Here is a 19,276-nt window from a genome sequence, read left to right on the forward strand (position 1 = left end):
ACTCTGACAACGAACAATTTGAAAAGGGTGTTAAGAAAACAGTCCCACTTACAATAACATCAAAGAGAATAAAATACATAAGAACAAATTCAACCAGAGGCAAAAGACATGGACACTGAAAACTATGAAACACCACTGAAAGAAATTAAAGAACACCTAAATAAATGGAAGCATATTCCATACTCATGGATTGGAAGGCTTAATATTGTTAAAATATCTATACCACAGAGTTATCTACAGATTCAATGTAATCCCTATCAAAATCCCAATGGTGTCTTTTGCAGAAATAGAAAAATCCATCCTAAAATTCACATGGAATCTCAAAGGACCCCAATTAGCCAAAACAATCTTGAAAAAAAGAACAAAGTTGAGGGCAAGCCCAGCAGGGTAGCAGTTAAGTTCACGCACTCTGCTTTGGCAGCCCAGGGTTCGCAGGTCTGGATCCCAGGCGCGGACCTAGCACTGCTCTGCAAGCCATGCTTTGGTGGCGTCCCACATAAAATAGAGGAAGATGGGCACAGATGCTCACTCAGCAACAACCTTCCTCACAAAAAAAAGAACAAAGTTAGAGTACTCACATTTCCTGACTTCAAAACTTACTAGGAAGCTATAATAATCAAGACTGTGTGGACAGGCATAGAAACCAATGGAATAAAACGGAGATCCCAGAATAAACCCTTGTGTATATCGTCAACTGATTTTTGACAAGGGTGCCAAGACCATTCACTAGGGAGGGGACAGTCTTTCCAACAAATGCTTCTGGGAAAACTGGATATCCCCCATGCAAAAGAATGAAGTTGGACCCTTACTTTACACCAAATTATACAAAAACTCAAACTGGATCAAAGAACTAAACACAGGAGGTAAAACTATAAAACTCAGAAGAAAACAGGAAAAGCTTCACAACACTGGATTTGACAATGATTTCTTGGATATTACAGCAAAACAACAAAAGAAAAAAATGGGTGATTCAACTTTATCAAAATTAAAAAGTTTTTCGGGGCTGGCCTGGTGGCACAGTGGTTAAGTTCACATGTTCCGCTTTTGTGGCCCGGGGTTCGTCAGTTCGGATCCCAGGTGTGGACATGGCACTGCTTGGCAAGCCATGCTGTGGTAGGGGTCCCACATATAAAGTAGAGGAAGATGGGCACAGATGTTAGCTCAGGGCCAGTCTTCCTCAGCAAAAAGAGGAGGATCGGCAGCAGATGTTAGCTCAGGGCTAATCTTCCTCAAAAAAAAAAGATAACTCCAAAATTAAAAAGTTTTGTGCATCAGAAGAAACCATCAAAAGAGCAAAAAGACAACCCACAGAAAGGGAGAAAATATTTGCAAATCATATATCTGATAAGGAACTAATATCCAAAATATACAAGGCACTCCTACAACTCAACAACAACAAAACAAACAACCTAATTAAAAAATGGGCACAGGACTTGACATTTCTCTAAAGAAGGTATACAAATGCTAAGAAGCACATGAAAAGATGCTGAATATCACTAGTCACCAGGGAAATGCAAATCAAAACCACAAGATACCACTTCACACCCGTTCAGGTGGCTATTATCAAAGAAGCAGGAAAGAACAAGTGTTCATGAGGACGTGGAAAAGTGGGTATGCTTGTGAGCTGCTGGTGGGGATCTAGCATGATGCAACCGCCGCGGGCAAGCTTGGCAGGGCCTCATGTTCAACACAGGCTCTCCCATGAGTCCGCAGTTCCAGCTCTAGGGATGCACGTGAGACGTGAAGCCAGGGACCCAAACAGACACTCGCACGCCCGCGCTCGCGGCAGCATTAGTCACAACAACCTAGAGTTAGAAGCGACTCAAGTGACTATCACGGTCCAAGGAATGTAGCATATCCATACAATGGAATATTACTCAGCCTTAAAAAGGAACAAAAATCCCGATAGATGCTACAACATGGATGAACCTTTAAAACATTCTTCTAAGAGAAATAATGCATGATTCCGTTCACGCGGGAAAGAGAATAGGCAAATTCATCCAGACAAGGGGCACGGAGCTCCCCAGGGCCGGGGAAGCAGCGCCAGCCAGGGCTAGCCTTAGCGGGCACCAACGAAGTGAGGGGGCAATGGAGGCTGGAGGTGGGTAGTGGCGAAGGGTGTACACTGCGAACGTACTTAACGCCACTGAGATGTACACCGAAAAATGGCTAAAACGCTAAGATTTATATCATGTATACCTTAGCACAATTTAAAAATATATACATAAAAGACGATCTAAAAGAAAAAAAGCAATTTGGACCCAAAAAGGCCTTTGTGAGGGCCCGGCCCACGGGGAGCCGGGTCGTGGCGACCCCCTCCCCCGAGGCAGGAACTTCAACTCCCCGGCCGCTGAGAGCCCTGCGGGCGGCGTCCCCGCCGGCGCCGCTCCCCACGTCCGGCGGGGAGCCCCGCACCCCCGGGGACGCCCGCGCGGCCCGGTTCGCGTCTCAAAGATCGAAGAGCGCGAGCCCGGGCGTAACGCAGCCGCCGCAGGGGCCGCTTCACGAAGGAGTCGCGGCGCGTCCGCCCGAGCGCCGAGCCCGGCCTCGGCGGTGCGGCAGCCCGCCCCGCGCCCGCCGCCGCCTGAAGCGGGCCAGCAGGCCCTGACGAGGGCTCGAGCCGGGCGCTTCGCGGGCGCGCCGTCCCGCAGCGCGCGCCCCTCTGCGCCCAAGCCCTCCCCGGCGCTCGGAGCGCCCAGCTGACGCGAGGGCGACGGCCACGGCAGCCCCACTCTGCGCAGCCAGGCCCCCGCCGCTCCCCTCCCTCCTCAGACCCGGCCCTCGCGCCCTGTACGCCGCCCAGCCTGCTCTCGTGGCGCGCGGCCGGGCGCACTCCCGTCACCCCCCGCGCCGCGCCGTCCGGCTGACCCGGCGTGGGGGCGCTTGCGCGGCCGCACACCCAGAGCTCATGGCGCAGGCGCGGTCCGGCTAAGAGGCCAGCGTGGGGCGTGCCCGGAGCCGGCGCGGGGTCGTACGGGGCGGCCGCGCGCACGCAGGGGGCGTGGCTGCGCTGAGGGATCGGGACCCGAGCGCTGTGCTGCTCTGAGCCGGCGTCGCTGACTTGGACCCGAGGGTCAGTGGGCGGCGGGAACCCGGGCGGCCGGCGGGAGACCCACCCTTCCATCCCTTCCCGATTCGTTGTCCGCAGAGAGGCTCTTGGAGCCCCGACTTGGATCCCGCCGCGGGCTGGGGCTCCTGGAGCCGATTCAGGCGGCTCCCGCCGTCTCCGGGTCGCGCTCTCTGGACTCACGGCGGCGGTCTTGTTCCCCACTTTCTAGGTGGCACTGGGACTCGCCGTCGGAGGGAAGCCATCTGCACTGCCTGGCCGCACATCCCTGGACCTTCTTCGCGGGCTCCTCGCGGAGCCGCAGGTAGGTCGGCTTCTTACGGCGGCGGGGCTGTGAGCGCATCTCCCCGCGGTTTCCTGCATGCCGACTGCGGGAGAGGGTGCAGTGGGCTGCCCTCCGCGCGCTCTGAGGCTTTGGGCAGGTTAGTCCACTCCCGGTGCCCCGGTCTCCTCGGAGCAGAGAACCCTCTCGCGTTCCAGGCGCTGCCTTAGGCTTTGCGGAGGCCAGTGCGCCTGCGCCGCGGTACCTGCTCCGCGAGTGGCGCGCTGGCGGGTCCAAGAAAAGGGCTCCAGTTCCTCAGCACCAGGCAGGGTGGGGAGAGAAGCGAGAGAGTCCAAGAGATCCTCCGGCACGGAAGGGCCAACGTCATCCAAGTTTTGAGAGTGAAGTCCAGGCTTAGGGAGGTTCAGACCCAAGCAGGGCTGGCTGCTTGGCTCAGGGGGAACCTTCTCCCTGAGGCTGCAGGGGGCACAGAGGCATGAAGATGACTGGGCAGGGTGACAGCTAGGGTTCTGAGTGGGGTGGGAGGTTGGGGCTAGGAGAAGGGAAGGCAGAGAGCTGTGTAGTGCACTGGTTTGTGGGCAGGCAATGTGGTCTTTGCCCGCAGCCTGACACGTAACCTCAGATTGGTGGTGGGAGCTGGAGTGCTGTTCCTGGTTATTACTTCAGCAGAGCTGGGTGAGGGACTGCCCTAGACTCGTGAGTGGACTGCATTCATGTGCTGCTCCTTGGGCCACTGCTGCTAGCAGGCCCTAGAATATTTTTTTCCTGTGTTGGGATGGGAGGGGCTTTCTCGTGGAAGATCCTCTGGAGTGGGGGATGTACCTGCGAGGTTCCAGAATGCGTGGGTGGCAGAGGTAGGTGCTGGTGGCCCTGGCAGCTTTGAGTGCTGTGGGCAACCCTGGGAGGTGCTGGGCGGAAAAGCCAACAGAGTCGCATCGCCCTGGGGGAACTCACTCTGTTGGGGTAGATAAACACATAGGAAACTGTGTGTGAGGGTGTGTGCAGGCCGCGGTGCCCATCAGTGCAAGCTGATGCAGCATTGGGGTATGCGTGGAGGGGTTGCTGGGAAAACTGCACGAGGAGGGGTGAGACAGGGAAGGTTCTGTGGAGGCCATGAGCGCACCTCTTTGCAGAGAGACTGGGAAGGTGGCTACAGTCAGGCTAGGCAGAGTGTGAGAGCCCCAGGAGAGGGCTCCCTGCGCTGGAAGAGAACTGTACCTGCTGATGGTCGCAGTCTCCTTTCCACGTCAGCGCTCTTTAGGCAGCTCACAGTTGGCAACCACTGCTCTTCAGGCCCTTTGCAGGAGTAACACTGGGGTTGTGAGAGAAGATGGCAAGCGAGGGTAACCTTGGGGGTCAGGCTGCTGTGCACGGGGTGCAGGGAGGTGGCTTCCGGGGAGGGTGGCAGTGCCTGCAGGCTGCACTCGGAGTGGTGAGGAGGGTCTGGGAAGCATGGCAGGGAGGCTGGAGGGGAGTAGCAGGGCCCCAGGCTTCTGTCAGGTGTTTGGGCAGCACCTGCCGTGCTCCTGATGCTGTGTTGTAGAGGGATCTGCTGCTGCAGTCTGTGTCCTCAGCAGTCACAGCATTTGGGGCAGCCAGAGCCACCTCCTCAGTGCACTGTGAAGTGTAGTAACCGGTGTGGTGAAGTGGTTAAGCACGTGCGTTCCAGAGCCGGGTTCTGCTGCCTCTGCCACTTAGTGGTTGGTGTGGGGCCGCAGACAAGTGACTTCACTCACCACTCTGCCGTGGGGGCGATAAGAGTAGCAGCCTCATCAGGGTGCCACTGCTCAGCGCGGATGGAAAGCTCAGTAGAAGCTTACTGTTTTTCTCCTCCTGAAGTTCCCTGACAGTCAGCCAGGATGTCCAAGGAAGCCCAGGGGTTTCTGATCAGGCCCCCTTTTCTTCTCCTGGGACTGACAGCATCTGCCGTCACACCGTGCCCTTGAGACATCACAGGTGGCATTTACCTGCCTTCTTGAACCTCTCAGGCCGACCTCCTGGGCCTTCTTCCAGTCGAGCTCTTAGCAGGGCACCAGGGATTTGCCTACTTGTTGCCTCCTCCTGCTACCCAAGTGGTGATGATTGGCCCTAGTTCTCGCTCTTCCCACCTTGTTTTCGGACAGATTGCCTCGGATGGTGGTGCGTCTGACAGTCCCATCAACTCTTCTCAGCTCTCCTGAGGCCGCAGCTGTCAGCTCCCCTGACCCTCAGCACTTGCCTGGAATGCCGGGGTCTGCCACGCCCCTCTTCAGCCCATCTCTGTTCCGTTGTGTCTTGTGTGCTGCTCCTGCCCACCCTCCCCTCTGCACCGGCTCTCCCTTCCTCCTCCCTTCTTGTAGTTGGTGCAGCAGCTGCCTCCGCTCCCAGCATGCTTTGTGGCCGTCACCGTCGGCAGGGTCCTTGCAGTGCCATCCGGGCAGCAGCCACTTAGGCCAGTACACACTCTTGGCCACAGATGGACCGGGCTTCCCCTGGGGTCACGTACACTGCCCTTAGTGGACCCCTGGATTGAGCGGCCCTGCTGTGGGGACCTGTGTGTGTGCACATGACCATGGAACAGGAGAGCACACCCAGTGATGTTCCTGGTGGTAAGCCCACAGAAAGGGGGCCCCCGGCCATGTGCATCCCCGGCCCATGGCCCCTTGGGGTGGATTTCCAGTGGGTGGCAGGCTCGGACTCAGGCACCTTTGATGGCTCCCCATGGCTGCTGGACAGCTTTTTGGCTCAGCTGGGCGATTACATGTCCTTCCAGTTCGAGCAGTGCCAGGACAGTCTCAGTGGCATCTGTGAGACCCTGGTGCCTGACGGGCTAAGCCCGGGCATGGACAGCCCCATACCTTGACGGGGACCTGCCCCTGCCTGACGCTTAAGAGCTGTTTTGCCAGAATCTGGAGGAAATTATTCAAGACCCAAATAATTTGGCTGACTACCATGTTGCAGTTCCCTGCTCCCTGCCCCCAGCCTCGAGCTGGCCCCCTGTGGCCCTGCAGCTGCCTGGAGTGAGGCAGTATTTAGCCAGGTTTTTGGAGGCCTTGGCACTCCACATAGGCGCTCCCCCCAGGCCTGTCCCAGCCACTGTGGCCACCCCCGCTATTTCTAGTTCCAGTTCTCTGTCCAAAATTGCTCTGTCTGAGCAACAGCTGGCCAAGGAGATCAGCCCTGGGTCGACAGACCCCCTGCCTTGTCCAGCTCTGCGTGCAGCACCCATCCTGGTCTTGTAGGGCCAGTCTCTTCCCAGCCAGGGGAGGTAGCCCCCAAACCTACCCCTGTACTTTCAGAATCTGTTAACCCCCTGCCCAGAAACCAGATCCGGCTCACCCAGGGGGTCCAGAACTCCAGAAGAGAGAGGAGGAGGTTTCTGAGACAGGAGACCAGGAGGCATCCTTAGGTGCCCTACAGGGGTGCCCTAGGAGGACCACCATTTTCTCCTGCTCTCCGACTCACAGCCCTGGATTCTGAACACAGGCCAAGCAGGTGCAGCAGTGCCCCTTCTGATGAGCTCCACAGCCCCGTCAGGACAGAGTGGTGCAGCTGGATGCCTCTAGACATCGTACACCAGGTGTTGCCCTGTCCACCTGCCCTGTTACTGGGCACAGGGTGCATGTGTTTGGGCTCTGCCCCGTCTGAGCACCCACAGCCCTCGTCATCTCCCATGTGCCCTCCCCAGCGCCCCAGCAGAAATTTGGCCTCTGCCCTATGCCCTCCATCCTCTGGCTCCCCCAGGGGCCCAGAAGCTGCCTCCTGCTGGCCTCTCAGCTGCATGCCCACACCTCCCTGGGGAGTACCATCTCACCTGGGCCTATTCCCACCAGTTGGAGAGGGTTCCGTAGATAGTCCCCATCAGGTATTTGTACCATCTTTGTAAAGCATTGCCCATACTCAAAAACACCGCCTTCAGTGCTGGCTGGGACTAGGCTGGGTCTGCTGTGCTGGCGCTCTTTGAATCCGGTCCCTGGATGGTCTCTGCTGTGGCTCCCGTCCCGTCTCTGCTCTCTGTGGCCTCTGCCCTCTGGCCTGGAATTTAAGGAAGCCTGCGTGGGGGACGCAGCCACTTTCATCGTTCAGTATGAGTGGGATGGCACCTTGGCAGAGAAAGATGCTTCCCTGTGGGTTTACCGGCAGCCATGGCCAGCTGGGGCGGCTTACGTGCAGGAAGCTGGGATGCAGGTCCTCTTGCTGGTCTCAGCTCTGTTCCAGACGTTTTCCCCTTCTGTATGTTAACATCTAGCCACACCTGGTTTTCTTCAGCAGTTGGCATGAATTTTTACGTCTCAGGGCCTTTGGCCGTGCTGCCCTCTCAGTTTATGCTGTTCAGCAGTCCCAACCTCCCCCTCTACTCTTAAACATTGCTGATTCAGCACTTAAGCCCCAATGCTGTAACACCCGTAATCCTTGTATCTCTGGGTAGACTGTGAGCCTCTAGTGCAGGGGTCCTTTCTTAGTTTTGTGTCCCTGGTACACAGTCTATGCTCATTAAATGTGTGTTGGATCCATGACTGAGTCTGTGGTGTGGTGGCTGCAGACAAGCAGAGTCCTGGTTCTGTGGGCAGAAGCAGTGTGCCCATGCTGTCAGAAGCAGGCTAGGCCCAGCCACCATCATGCCAGGTCAGTGTCACACGTGTGGTTTCTGGTCGGGGCTTTGAGGCTCCAGGGGTCTGGTTGGAGGAGTTGGGCTGAATGGGTGGGAGTGGGAGGCTTGGCAGGTGGAGTGTGGGCTTGAGAACTGAGCAGACCAGAGCTGTGAGGCCCCAGGGGCAAAGGATTGGAATGAAGAAAGGCCTGTTCTGCACAAGGAAGGGTTTGCTAATGATGAGAGCTGAGCTCGGAAGCTCCTTCAAGCCAAGTGTAACACAGGATGGGCACAGTGCGCCCACTCAAGAGGGGCCATTAGGCAGGAATTTCAAGCCTGTTTCAGTTTTCCAACTGTGGAAACAACAAAAGAACACCTTACTGGATAGTAGGAAGAAAAAGTAAGAAATGTAGTAAGTTCCTAAAGCTTTTTTTTTTTAAGGAAAAACAGTAATAAACATCTGGTAAAAAAAATTAATAAAAATAGACATTGTTGGGGTTATTTAGTAATGGTCACTCTAAAAGGCTCTGGGTTCAGGTGGTTTTATGTGTGAGTTATTTCACGGCACAGATACCTTACACGTAAAACAGTGCAGACCTTGGAAATAGGTGGGAAGCTGATACAGCCTCCGAAGCAAGAGCTGCAAGCTGACAGAAGATGCCAGCGTGCAGTCTTGATTCTGATCGGATGGAGGCAGTCCCTGGATGCACTAGCCCAGCCTCAGTGCCTCTGCGGGGTCACACTGCTGCTCCTCTGTGCTATTGTTCAGGTGTGGGCACTGCTTTCGCAGGCTCAGGTCGGACTGCCGCCGCGCTCCCCCCCAGTGGTTGGCTGTGGCCTGGCCTGCCTATATGGGTCTGGTATCATTGGTGATATCAGAAGGGTCCTTGTTTGAGCCGGCAAGGCAGCTCTGGCACTAGACCCTCGAGCTGCTCTCTGGGCCGTGTGGCCCCGTAGACGCCCTGTGTGCTGCTGGCCTCTGCATGGGCTGCCTTTCCCGTCTCCATTTAGTGGACCAGGAGTAATTCCTTCAGCTCACGGCTCTGTTTTCCCTTCCTTCCCCCTGTCCTCCTGGGGCCTTTCCTCCCCCAGGCCCCAGACGGCTCCTGCAGGCTTGGGGTATAGTCTGGCATACCTCCTGAGGGAATTTGGGGAGAGACTGGATGACCTGTTTTTTAATTTGGAAAATGGTTCCTATTGTGCTTGGGCTCTTACCACGAAGGACGGGAAAGGAGGGCCAGGCCTCAGTGGCAATGGCAAGGTTGCTTGTTCTGTGTGTCTGCACACATAGGGTCAGGAGAGGATGGGAGGGTTCTGGCCTGGCCCTCCAGACAAGCAGTGCCTACAGTATTGTGTGAAGTGACAGCTTCATCTCCTGCTGGCGCTGTGGCCTGCCTTCGGGTAGATGTGATGATGTAGCTGCTTTCACACTCTGGGGGAGAAGGAGCAGAGGGCCAGGAGAGGAGGCCCTGCCATGTGCTGTGGGAGGAGGGCCCTTGGGTCATAAACTACTCCCGGCTCTCTGCACAGAGGTGGACAGCCCAGAGAGGGGCGCTCCTGCAAGTGGCATGGTCTGGCAGGGTGGTCCGGCAAGGTGTACCACATGTGCTCAGGGACAGGCCGAGGTGCTGGGGCCTGACTTCCAGACCATTGCGTCCGTCCCTCACTTCCCTTGGAAATACCCGGAGACTGATTTCCTAAAGATCAGACGCGGCACCATGGCTGGATTTTTAAAACTACCTGTCTCCAAAGAAAGTTCTAACACCGGAAGTGTTGAAGTCGATGTCAACATTTATAAAGCTGGTAATAATGAAGGCACCTGGCAATTGGTGTGGACGGGTGAATAGAAGAGAATAGAGAACTTTGATATAGAGCCAAATATAGGGATTTAGTTTATGCTAAAGGTGGTGTTTCAAACTAATTGGGTAAGATGGATTATTCACTAAAAGGAGTTGGGACAACTGGTTAGCCATCTAGAAAACAGTAAAGCTGTTCCCCTACCTCACTTTTTACACCAGCCTTATTCCAGGTGGATTAAAGATTTTACCGTGAAACCAGAAAAGGACTACAGGGAAATATGGGTGAATTTTTTTTCTGCCTGTGATTCCAGGACTTTAAATGTTTTAGATGCCTGGAATTGCTGAAGACGTGGAGAAATAAGTTTTCTCCTGCTGCTGCTGGAGCATCAGGTCCCACAAGCCACCCACATGGCATTTGTAGGAGGCAGACGCTGACCTGACCCCTTGCCCACGTGCAGATGGCCACCGCTCGTCCTGCGTGTGGGCTTTAGAGCGTGGACTTGAGCTCGGACACCTCACCGCCTCTGCCCAAGCTGCCGGGCCTGGTGTCACCTGACCTCTCTGAGCAGTTAGAAGGGTTTGTCCTCAGGGCGGTGGGAGAGTTGAATGAGATAACAGGGTGGAGTGGCCCGAGGCTGGTGGGGGGCACTGCATTATTAACAGCAAAACTGGGAACAGTGCAGTTTCAGGGATAAGGAGTGAGGTCCACAGCCCTGTTGTGTTACCCCGTTCTACCAGTCAAGATGTGCCAGATTGTGCTGCAGTGACAAAAACCTCTAGCATCTCAGCCACTTATCCTCACAGATCAGTCGGGTGCCCTCTGTGCACTGCAGTCCCTCAGGGACCCATGCCATCAGGAATTCCGCTGGACATAGTTCTCCACAACCACAGAGGCAGGGGGAAGACCAGAGTGAACCACCAGTGATGTGTGTCATTCCCCTTCCATTCTCATGGCCAAAGGAAGCCACCGAGCCACACTTGAGTTCCAAGGGATGAGAGTGGCCAGTCCTACCCTGGGGCACTCTGTGTTAGAAGAGCGAGTGTCCACTCACCAGGACACCACAGTACAGCTGTTGAGGAAGTGGGGGCGGGCCTGAGTCGGTTCCCGTGGAAAGATGCCTGAGTGAGTCTGCTGGGGCTGCGTGACTTGAACAATGGAAGTGTATTTTCTCACAGTCCTGGGGGCTAGAAGTCCAAGATCAAGGGGTCCACAGGGTTGGTTCCTTCTGAGGCCTCTCTCCTTGGCTTGTAGGTGGCCATCTTCTTGTGTCCTCACATGGTCATCCCTCTGTGTGTCTCCTAATCTTTTCTTATATGGACTCCAGTCTGATTGGGTTGGAACCCACCCATATGACCCCATTTAACTGTTATCACCCCACTCAAGGCCATTTCTCCAAGTGTAGTCCCATTCTGAGGTGCTGGCGTTAGAACTTCAACATAGGAATTTTGAAGGACATGATTTAGCCCATGATACTGCACAAGATGGGTTTCTTTGTTTTTTGTTTTTGCAGTTTGGGTGGTGGTGTGCACAGCCTGCTGTGGGTTGAGGGGTGCCCGTGCACAGAGCCCCTCCAGGCCTGGAGCAAGAGGCACCCGGTTCTGCATGCGAGACTCTTAGTTCTTACTAAGGAATCTCTCCCTACCTCGGGACGAAGACATGATCCGCTGTCCCCAAGTTGTGGTGTTTTGCCTTTGACATTGAGTGTCGAATCCCCTTGTCATGTGCAGGGTACGGGAGGGTCTCCTCTCGTCATCAGAGAGCCTGTGAAGAGCAGGGCCCTCTGCCCACCTGCGCTGGACGTGCAGCAGGCGTGGGATGTGGGCTTCCACTGGTGCAGCACTGAGCTGGGGGCTCGTGTTCCCCACAGCATGGCCTGTTCCATCCTGACCGAGAGAGGACCCCGTCTCCCCTGTCCCGCAGGGCGCAGGACTGCGGCCTCAGGTGCCGGCTGTGCCTGCTGCGGTGCTGCCTCTCCTGCACGCCTGCGCTGGTCTGGTCTCTCCCTGCTGCTGATCTAGCTCACTCGTGAGTCTTTATTATCTGGTAGAGAAACATCACCCCCCCCCCCCCCCCCGCTTTGCTCTTCAAATTTTGTCACGAACAGAAGTGGACAGGCTGGCCTAGTGGACCAAGGCGTGCCTGCTGCCCAGCTCTGGTGGCGGTCAGTCCTTGCCCTGGGGGCGCCGTGTCCGTGGCGGCCTTGCCGAGTGCGCTTCCCAGACAGCAGGAGCCATGAGCTCACTTGGTTTCTCTTGGGGTCTTGGTGTCCTCATTTGTAGCTGGGTGACACAATGTGTGACCTGGGGGCATCCAGGCTGGGCCTGGGAGGAGCCCCTGGCCTACAGCGTGCCCTCAGCAGCCTGTACCTTCTCTCCTGGCTCGGGGCACACGGCCACAGCTGGGGCCTGTGGCTGGTGGGTTTGTGCACTTGCCAGGTGCTTCTGTCTTCCCACTGGCAGGGTCACCAGACAGTGGAGAGGGATGACCTTGGGCTGCTCTCCATGTGTGCGTCTGAGCAACACAGGGCTTGGGCCAGTGGTCAGGGAGTGAGCCCGTGCTTTGCCATGCGGGTGGCCGTTCTTTACAGCTGAAGTGTGAGTGCTGTGTGGTCACTGCAGGGAGTGGTGGCCGCCAGGGGTGCTGCATCCCGTGCTCTGTGAGGCCCCAAGAGCACAGTCTTGTTCACCTTGACGCATTCGCGCAGTAGCCAAGCTTTCTAAAGGCCGCAGGGTGGTGGGTGGCCTGTGAGGGTCTGCAGCCTAGGGGATCCAAAAGGCATGAGGTTGGCCAGCGACTTGATCCAGCGTGCTGCCCCTGGGGCACAGCAGCCTGTCACCACCCAGACCCTGTGTTCCTCCCTTGAAGATCGCGGTGCAAACGGAAGCCTCAGGGTGGCGTTGGCCGGGAGGGTAACCCAGGCCCGGGGCAGTGAAGCCCCTGCCCTCCTGGCCCGCTCCAGGTGCACACTTCACAATGCCCACCGCAGCCCCCTGGTCCCTGTCGTCATCCCCTTCCCCCAGCAAGTCACCGAACTTCTCCAGATCCCACTTTTGCTGCCTGTAAATTGGGTGGAATTTCTGCCTCGCATGTGCCTGCAAGGTGGCAGGTGTGTCAGCGCTGTGATCACTGCCTCTGACTCCCCTCCCTCAGACTAACCGTACGCTGCCGGCAGCTGTTAGCGTAATGCACATGTGTGTGCACAGACCCCACGGAGCACTGTGAACATGCGTACATCTCTCAGCACATCATCTGCATGTCTGTGAACGTGTGGTAGACATTGCTGGGGCACATCCCGCTCGAGGTAGCCTCTGCCACAGGAGCAGCCACGCGGATCCCTGTCAGAAAGTGTGTCGCCACAGTGTGGTTAGGAGCCCCTCTCCAAGTGGGACTGGGTGCCCAGGGGCTGCCTGGGCACATTCCCAACCCTCAGGCCAGGCACCAACCCTCGGGGATCAGCCTCTGGTCCATGCGCTAGGTGAGCGTTGTCGTCAGCCCTGGACCCTGGCCACTGTGAACCAGGCCTCCCGGCAGAAGTGGGCCCCAAAGGCCAGCACTGGCGCACAGGAATGCTCATACTTCCTGTAAAACAACAAGTTTTTCCGGCGCTGGCTAGGTTCCTGCCCCTGCCCGTAAGTGCCTGGGGGCAGGCTGGCTGAAAACGCCCCTAAGTTAGGCTTCCTTCCTGCCATCTTGCCAGGCTCCTTGGACCCACTCCTGGGGGTGACGGACGTCCTCAGCTGCAGCTTGAGACGCCTGTTGATGAAGAGGCCCTGCCCGCCCATCCTGCCCACCCCTGCCTCCCAGTGGCCCCTCACCCTGGCATTTCCTCTCCGCTTGGCAAGGGCCGTCTGTCCCCCAGTCCCAAGGACAAGTCTGTGACTTGTGCCCACAGCTGCAAGAAGCCCTGCTGGCTGTGGGGCAGACTGGCCATTCACACCTCATGCACTGCAGCCGGAGGTACCTTTGTCTCCACAAGGCTCACTTGCTGCCCAGCCAGCCTGGCCCTGCCAGCTCGAGAAAGCTTGGTGGAGCACCCAGCAGGCACTTGGCTGTGGCACGGCCGGGGAGAACCGGCTGCAGCGGGCGGGTGGGAGGGCCCGGACACCCATCACAGTGCTTGCACCTTGACTGCCACAGAGGATCCTGGTCCTGGGGACTCGGCTCTGACTTGGCCTCTCTTGCCCTCTCCCCCAAACACAGTGGGGCCCGGCCGAAAGGGTCGCTCAGAGACCTGGTGGACTTAATGTCCAGGCACTGTGTTCAGTGCTGCCGGCTCACTGCAGGCCAGGAGCCTTGGCCTTTGGAGAAGCCTGGGGCCCAGTGGTCTTCACACAAGCACTGGCAGCCAGCCCCAAGGGGTCTGGGATGCTGCCCCAGGGAGGTGGGGTGAGTGCCGCTCCTGCCTGAGGAGGTGAGCCTTGCTGGAGGGGCAGCTTCCGCCCCGGGAGCTGGGAGGGCTCTGCAGGAGCAGGAGGCCTCCAAGTTGCAGAGGCCCTTAGGCCAAGCACAGAGCTGCTGGCTGTCCTTCCCAGGGCCTTCAGGGGTGCTGCGCTCAGCCCCACCGCAGATACCTGTGTCTGCAGCTGTTCCCCCAGCTCCGCCTCACAGGCCGCCCAGCTCGCGGGAGGTGCCCAGGGTGTCCACGAGGCTCAGAGGAGGCTCCTGGCCGAGACTCGGGCGTTTTCCCTGTGCACTCACAAAGCAGCCAGCACAGGGCCTCGCCAAGCCCCCGGCCGAGCTCAGTCAGTGGAGACTGAGGCCGCAGCCTGCCACTCCTAGGACGGGCCTCTGGCCCTGTAGATGGAAGGCTGTTGGTGGGCGTGCCCCCCCCTCGCAATGCAGAGTTAATGGGTGCACTTACTGCCCCGGGGAGGGGCGTTCAGAGATGGTGCTGGCTCCCGCCCTCCCAGTGGGCTCCGAGCCTGCAGTGTGCAGGGCTGCTCCTGGCACCGTCTGCCCTCCCTCCCTTCCCTGCTCCCCCCCACTCCTCCCCCTACCCCGGGCCGCGCTGGCCACACTGCATCCCCGGAACCCCTCCCCGGGATCTGCATCTTTGAAGCCATGATACTGACAGGGGATTCAATGAATCCAAGGTCGCCAGTCCAGCGTTGACAGATGCCCGGCCACGATACTATTTCTGATTTAATAACCGAATGGGAGGCTGGCCCTTGGTAATAATTAGGGCTAATTACTGAGGAGGTGTTGACAGACGGGCTGAGAGGAAACAAACTACCTTTATCCTGGGGCTTAGAGTCGGATTACTCGCCCGGTGCTATCTGCCCCTCGGAAAGCAGACGCTTCAATCACTCACCGAGGCTTCAAAGGGGAGAGGCCTGGCGGTGCGCGGGCTCGGAAGGAGCTATGAAGTGCGCCTTTGACTCCGAATCGCCAAGTGGAGCCCCGTTCCAGAAATGGTTTCTTTGTGAAGTTGGAGTTGCCCGGCAGCCCTGCCTTCTGTGCGCGGGCCGCGGAGGGAGCTGCCGTGGGCGTGGCGGCCGGTCCTCCACGGGCTGGCGTGAGCAGGGGCTGCGCGGGTGGGTCCTGGCCCGCGGGGTGTGTGCAGTGCCCTGTGGCCCGGAGCCGCAGGGGGCGGCGTTGGGATTGACCGTCCCAGCAGGCCTGCTCCTTCCGTCTTCTTCGCGGGACACAGCTCTTCCCCGCCGCCGTGGGCAGGTGTGGCTTCTCTGGGAGGCAGCTGTGTCCTTGGCCTTATTCATGGCAGGACCACTGGGCTGTCCCTACCCCTGTCTTGGGCAATGAGCCAACGCCATGGATGACAGGACACTGACCGGCAGGGGCCTTGGCGACTGAGAGGGACACTTGGAGAAGCGCTGTGTCGGAGGCTGGTTTCTGGTGTGCTATAGGTGCCCGTGCCGACTCCCTATCTCCCCGAGTTTTGAAGATGATGGGGGAAGGGTCAGACCTCCAGTTCCTGGGGTGAAGCAGCAGGTTTCCCAGTGACCTGGCCTGCACTGCCCAGGCTGCTGCTTGTATGATGTGGCTTTGAGGGGCCAGTTCTGGGATTCCCGGCCTTGTTCTGGTCTGTCCTGATCAGGAAGGGCGGGGTGGGGGGGGGGGTGGGGCTAGTGACCAGTCCTCACTCAGGGCAGTCCTGTCCAGAGAGCATCTTTCCAGCTCCAGGGGTAGCCTGGGAGGTGCAGAGGGAGTGCGTCTCTGTTCCTGCTGGCCGGGGTGGGGACCGGCCACCTCAGAATCTTCCTACTGGAGTGGCTGAGCTTCTTCAGAGAGGAAATGGGTTGCTGAGGAGGCTGGGAGAGAGCAGTGTGGCTAAGTCAGCGGTCAGGGAATTTCCCTGGCGCGCTGCTCTACTTCTGGAAGTGCCGACAGTGATGAAGATGAGAAAAGTCACCAGCTAATTTGCTTAACTTAATACTGACTACCTGGTAGTGGGGGAACTGTTGATGAATTTAAATCTATTTATATTAGGGCAAAAATAGGAGGGTGAATTATTTTAAATGGGAGAAGCACTTACAAGTTGGCATGAAATCTGTTTAAGGTCATTTTAAGTAGAATTAGAAATTGGCTTTGAAGCCAGAGAAGTCTAAGCAGGAAACTGGGTTTTCATAATACGTTAGTGGTAAATTAAATACCGTTAGCACAAAAATATTGTACAATATATTTTATTTGAAAAACAGCCTCCCAAAAAATGGCCAAGAGAGCAGTGGACCACTGCATTACCTTGTGCACAGAAGCATGCCTGAGCCCTGTTCCCATCATTAACATCTTACGTTAGCGTGATTCAGAGGTCGCAGTAATGCACCAAGATTGACACATCGTTATTGACTCAAGTCCATACCTTATTCAGATTTGTGTGTGTGCGTGCGCGCGCGGAAGGTTGGCCCTGTGCTAACATCTGTGTCCATCTTCCTCCACTTCATGTGGGATGCTGCCACAGCGTGGCTTGACAAGCAGTACATAGGTCTATGCCCGGGATCTGAACCTGTGAACCCTGGGCCACCAAAGCGGGGCATGCAAACTTCACCACCGCGCCACCAGGCCAGCCCCTTATTCAGATTTCTTGAGTTTTTACCTAGTGTCCTTTTTCTGTCCAGGATCCCATCTAGGACACCACGTTACATTTAGTCATCCTGTCTCCTTAGTATCCACTGAGCTGTGACGCTTTCATAGACTTCCCTGGTTTTTACGGCCTTGACAGTTTTGAGGAGTACTGGACAAGTCTTTTGTAGGGTGTTCCTCAGCTGGGATTTGTCGCATGTTTTTCTCATAATTAGACTAGGGTTGTGGGTTTCTGGGAACAAGACCTCAAAGATAAAGTACCATCCCATACCTCATATCAAGGGTATGTCTTGTCAACTTGACATCTCTGTTGATTTTGACCTTCGTCATCTAGCTGAGGTCGTGGTTGCCAGGTTTCTCCACTGGAAAATTATTATTTTTTTCCTTCCTTTCCAGACTGTCCTCTTAGAAAGGAAGTCACTCTGTGCAGTCCCCACACACACAGGAGCGGCAGTTCTATTCCACCTCCCTGTGGGCGGAGGATACATAAATTATTTGGAATTCTTCTGCATGGGAGATTTGTCTACTCTCCTCCATTTATTTATTTCTTCATATCAGTATGAACTCTCAAATATCTGTTATTAATACACTTACGATTATCATGAAATGTACTTACGGTGAGTCTTAACACGTGGCCATACCGGCACCGCCAAATCTGGGGACAGAACTGGCTGTGTTACCTCAGGACCTCCTCCAACTGCCCCTTGGTAGTCAGCCCCTCCCCCAACCCCGGGCACCTGCCCATCTGTGCTCCCTCCCTAGTTTTGCCTTTTTCTGAATGCCATATCAATAGAGTCGTACAGTATGTAGCCTTTTACTCACCATGATTCTCTAGAGCTTGATCCACGTTGTCGCATTTGTCAAGAGTTTGTTCTTTTATTGCTCAAGGGTGTGCCACTCATTCTGGGTGCTCATCTGGGTAATTTGCCATTTGGGGCAGTTTGAATAGAACTGCTATAAGCATTCATATATGGGCTTTTGTTTGCAAATAAGTTTTCATTTTTCTAGAATAAATACCTAGGGGTGGGATTGCTGGGCAATGTGACATATGTATATTTCATTTTATAAGAAGCCGCCCAGTCATTTTCCAGAGGACTCACATTCTCACCAACAGTGTCGCCCCACGTGTCCGTCAGCACTTGGTTTTGCCAGATTTTTCTCCTCTTTGTTTTAGCCATTCTAATAGTTTGTGGTCTTCAGTTCCATCTCATCTGAGTTGTCGGGTGTATGTGCATTGAGTTGTTTATAGTATTTCCTTCTCATCCTTTTCATGTTTGTAGTGTCTGTACTGATAATCTTTCTTTCATTTTTGTAGTTTGTTTCTTCTCTCTTTTTTTGTTGTCAGTCTAGCTAGAAATTTAGCGATTTTGTTGATCTTTTTACAGAACTAATCTCTAGTTTTGTTGATTTTCTCTGCTGTTTAGTCTCTGTTTCATTTATTTCTGCTCTTTCTTATGATTTCCTTCCCTCGGCTTGCTTCGGGCTTATTTTGCTCCTCATTTTCTAGTTTCTTAGGGTGGAAGCTAGGTCTTTCTTTGAGAACTTTCTTCTTTTCTAATGTAGGCATTTAATGCTATAAATTTTCCTCTATACCCCACTTTAGCTACATCCTACAAGTTTTGATATTTTGTTTTTCATTTTTATTCAGTTAAAATATTTTCTTGGGGCCAGCCCACTGGTGCAGCGGTTAAGTGCACATGTTTCACTTCGGCGGCCTGGGTTTCATCAGTTCGGAACCCGGGTGCAGACATGGCACCACTTGGCAAGCCATGCTGTGGTAGGCATCCCACGTATAAAGTAGAGGTAGATGGGCACGGATGTTAGCTCAGGGCCAGTCTTTCTCAGCAAAAAGAGGAGGATTGACAGCAGTTAGCTCAGGGCTAATCTTCCTCAAAGAAAAAAAAAAAGAAAATTTTTTTTCTAATTTCCTGAGACAACGTCTTCGATTCATTGATTGCTTAAAAATGTGGTGTTTGTTTTCCAGATATTTGGAGATTTTCCAGTTCTCTTTCTGTTATTGATTTCCAAGTTAATTCCATAAGGTTAGAGAACATACTTTTGGTTCTACATTTTTTTAGTTTTGTTTTATGACCCAGTATATGGTCCATCATGATGAATGTTGTGTGCACGTTTGAGAAGCCTGTGTTTTTCTGTTGGGTGGAGCGTTCTCTTGCTGTCACCCAGGTGAGGTAGGTAGAGTATTAGTCAGGTCTTCTGTGTGACTCCCTGACCACTCGTTGAGTCAGTGGCTCAGGAGGAGTTGAAGTTTCCAGCTCTGACATACTTGTCTGTTACTCCCTTCAGTGCCATCAGGTTTTCCTTGGTGCATTTTATAGTTCTGTTGTTAGCTGAATATCCATTTAGGACTTTTATATCTTCTTGATGAATTGATGCCTTTTAGCATTATGTATCCTTCTTATCCCTGATAATATTCCCTGTTCTGAGGTCTACTTTGTCCGATACTAATATATTCACTCCGGTTTTCTTTTATTATTTGTAAAGTGTATCTTGTTCATCT

General features: G+C 55.0%; 1 protein-coding gene across 6 annotated transcripts in view; it reads left to right on the forward strand.

Moving 5' to 3' along the window:
* Positions 1 to 2,957: 2,957 nt before the first annotated feature.
* The window catches only part of GNB1L (G protein subunit beta 1 like), a 58,379-nt gene continuing 42,060 nt past the window's right edge, over positions 2,958 to 19,276 (forward strand). For 2 of the 6 annotated variants that reach the window (XM_023648098.2, XM_070275166.1), the window contains exons 1-3: positions 2,964 to 3,073; positions 3,279 to 3,371; positions 5,474 to 5,938. In XM_023648098.2, coding sequence (XP_023503866.1) covers positions 5,896 to 5,938 — 43 coding nt within the window. In that variant the 5' untranslated portion in view covers positions 2,964 to 3,073; positions 3,279 to 3,371; positions 5,474 to 5,895. Of the gene's footprint in view, positions 3,074 to 3,278; positions 3,372 to 5,473; positions 5,939 to 19,276 lie in introns of all 6 variants that reach the window. The other 4 variants (XM_023648100.2, XM_070275168.1, XM_023648099.2 and 1 more) reach the window with 2 other exon arrangements.

This window comes from Equus caballus, chromosome 8 (genome assembly GCF_041296265.1).
Source record: "Equus caballus isolate H_3958 breed thoroughbred chromosome 8, TB-T2T, whole genome shotgun sequence".
Lineage (NCBI taxonomy): Eukaryota > Metazoa > Chordata > Mammalia > Perissodactyla > Equidae > Equus > Equus caballus.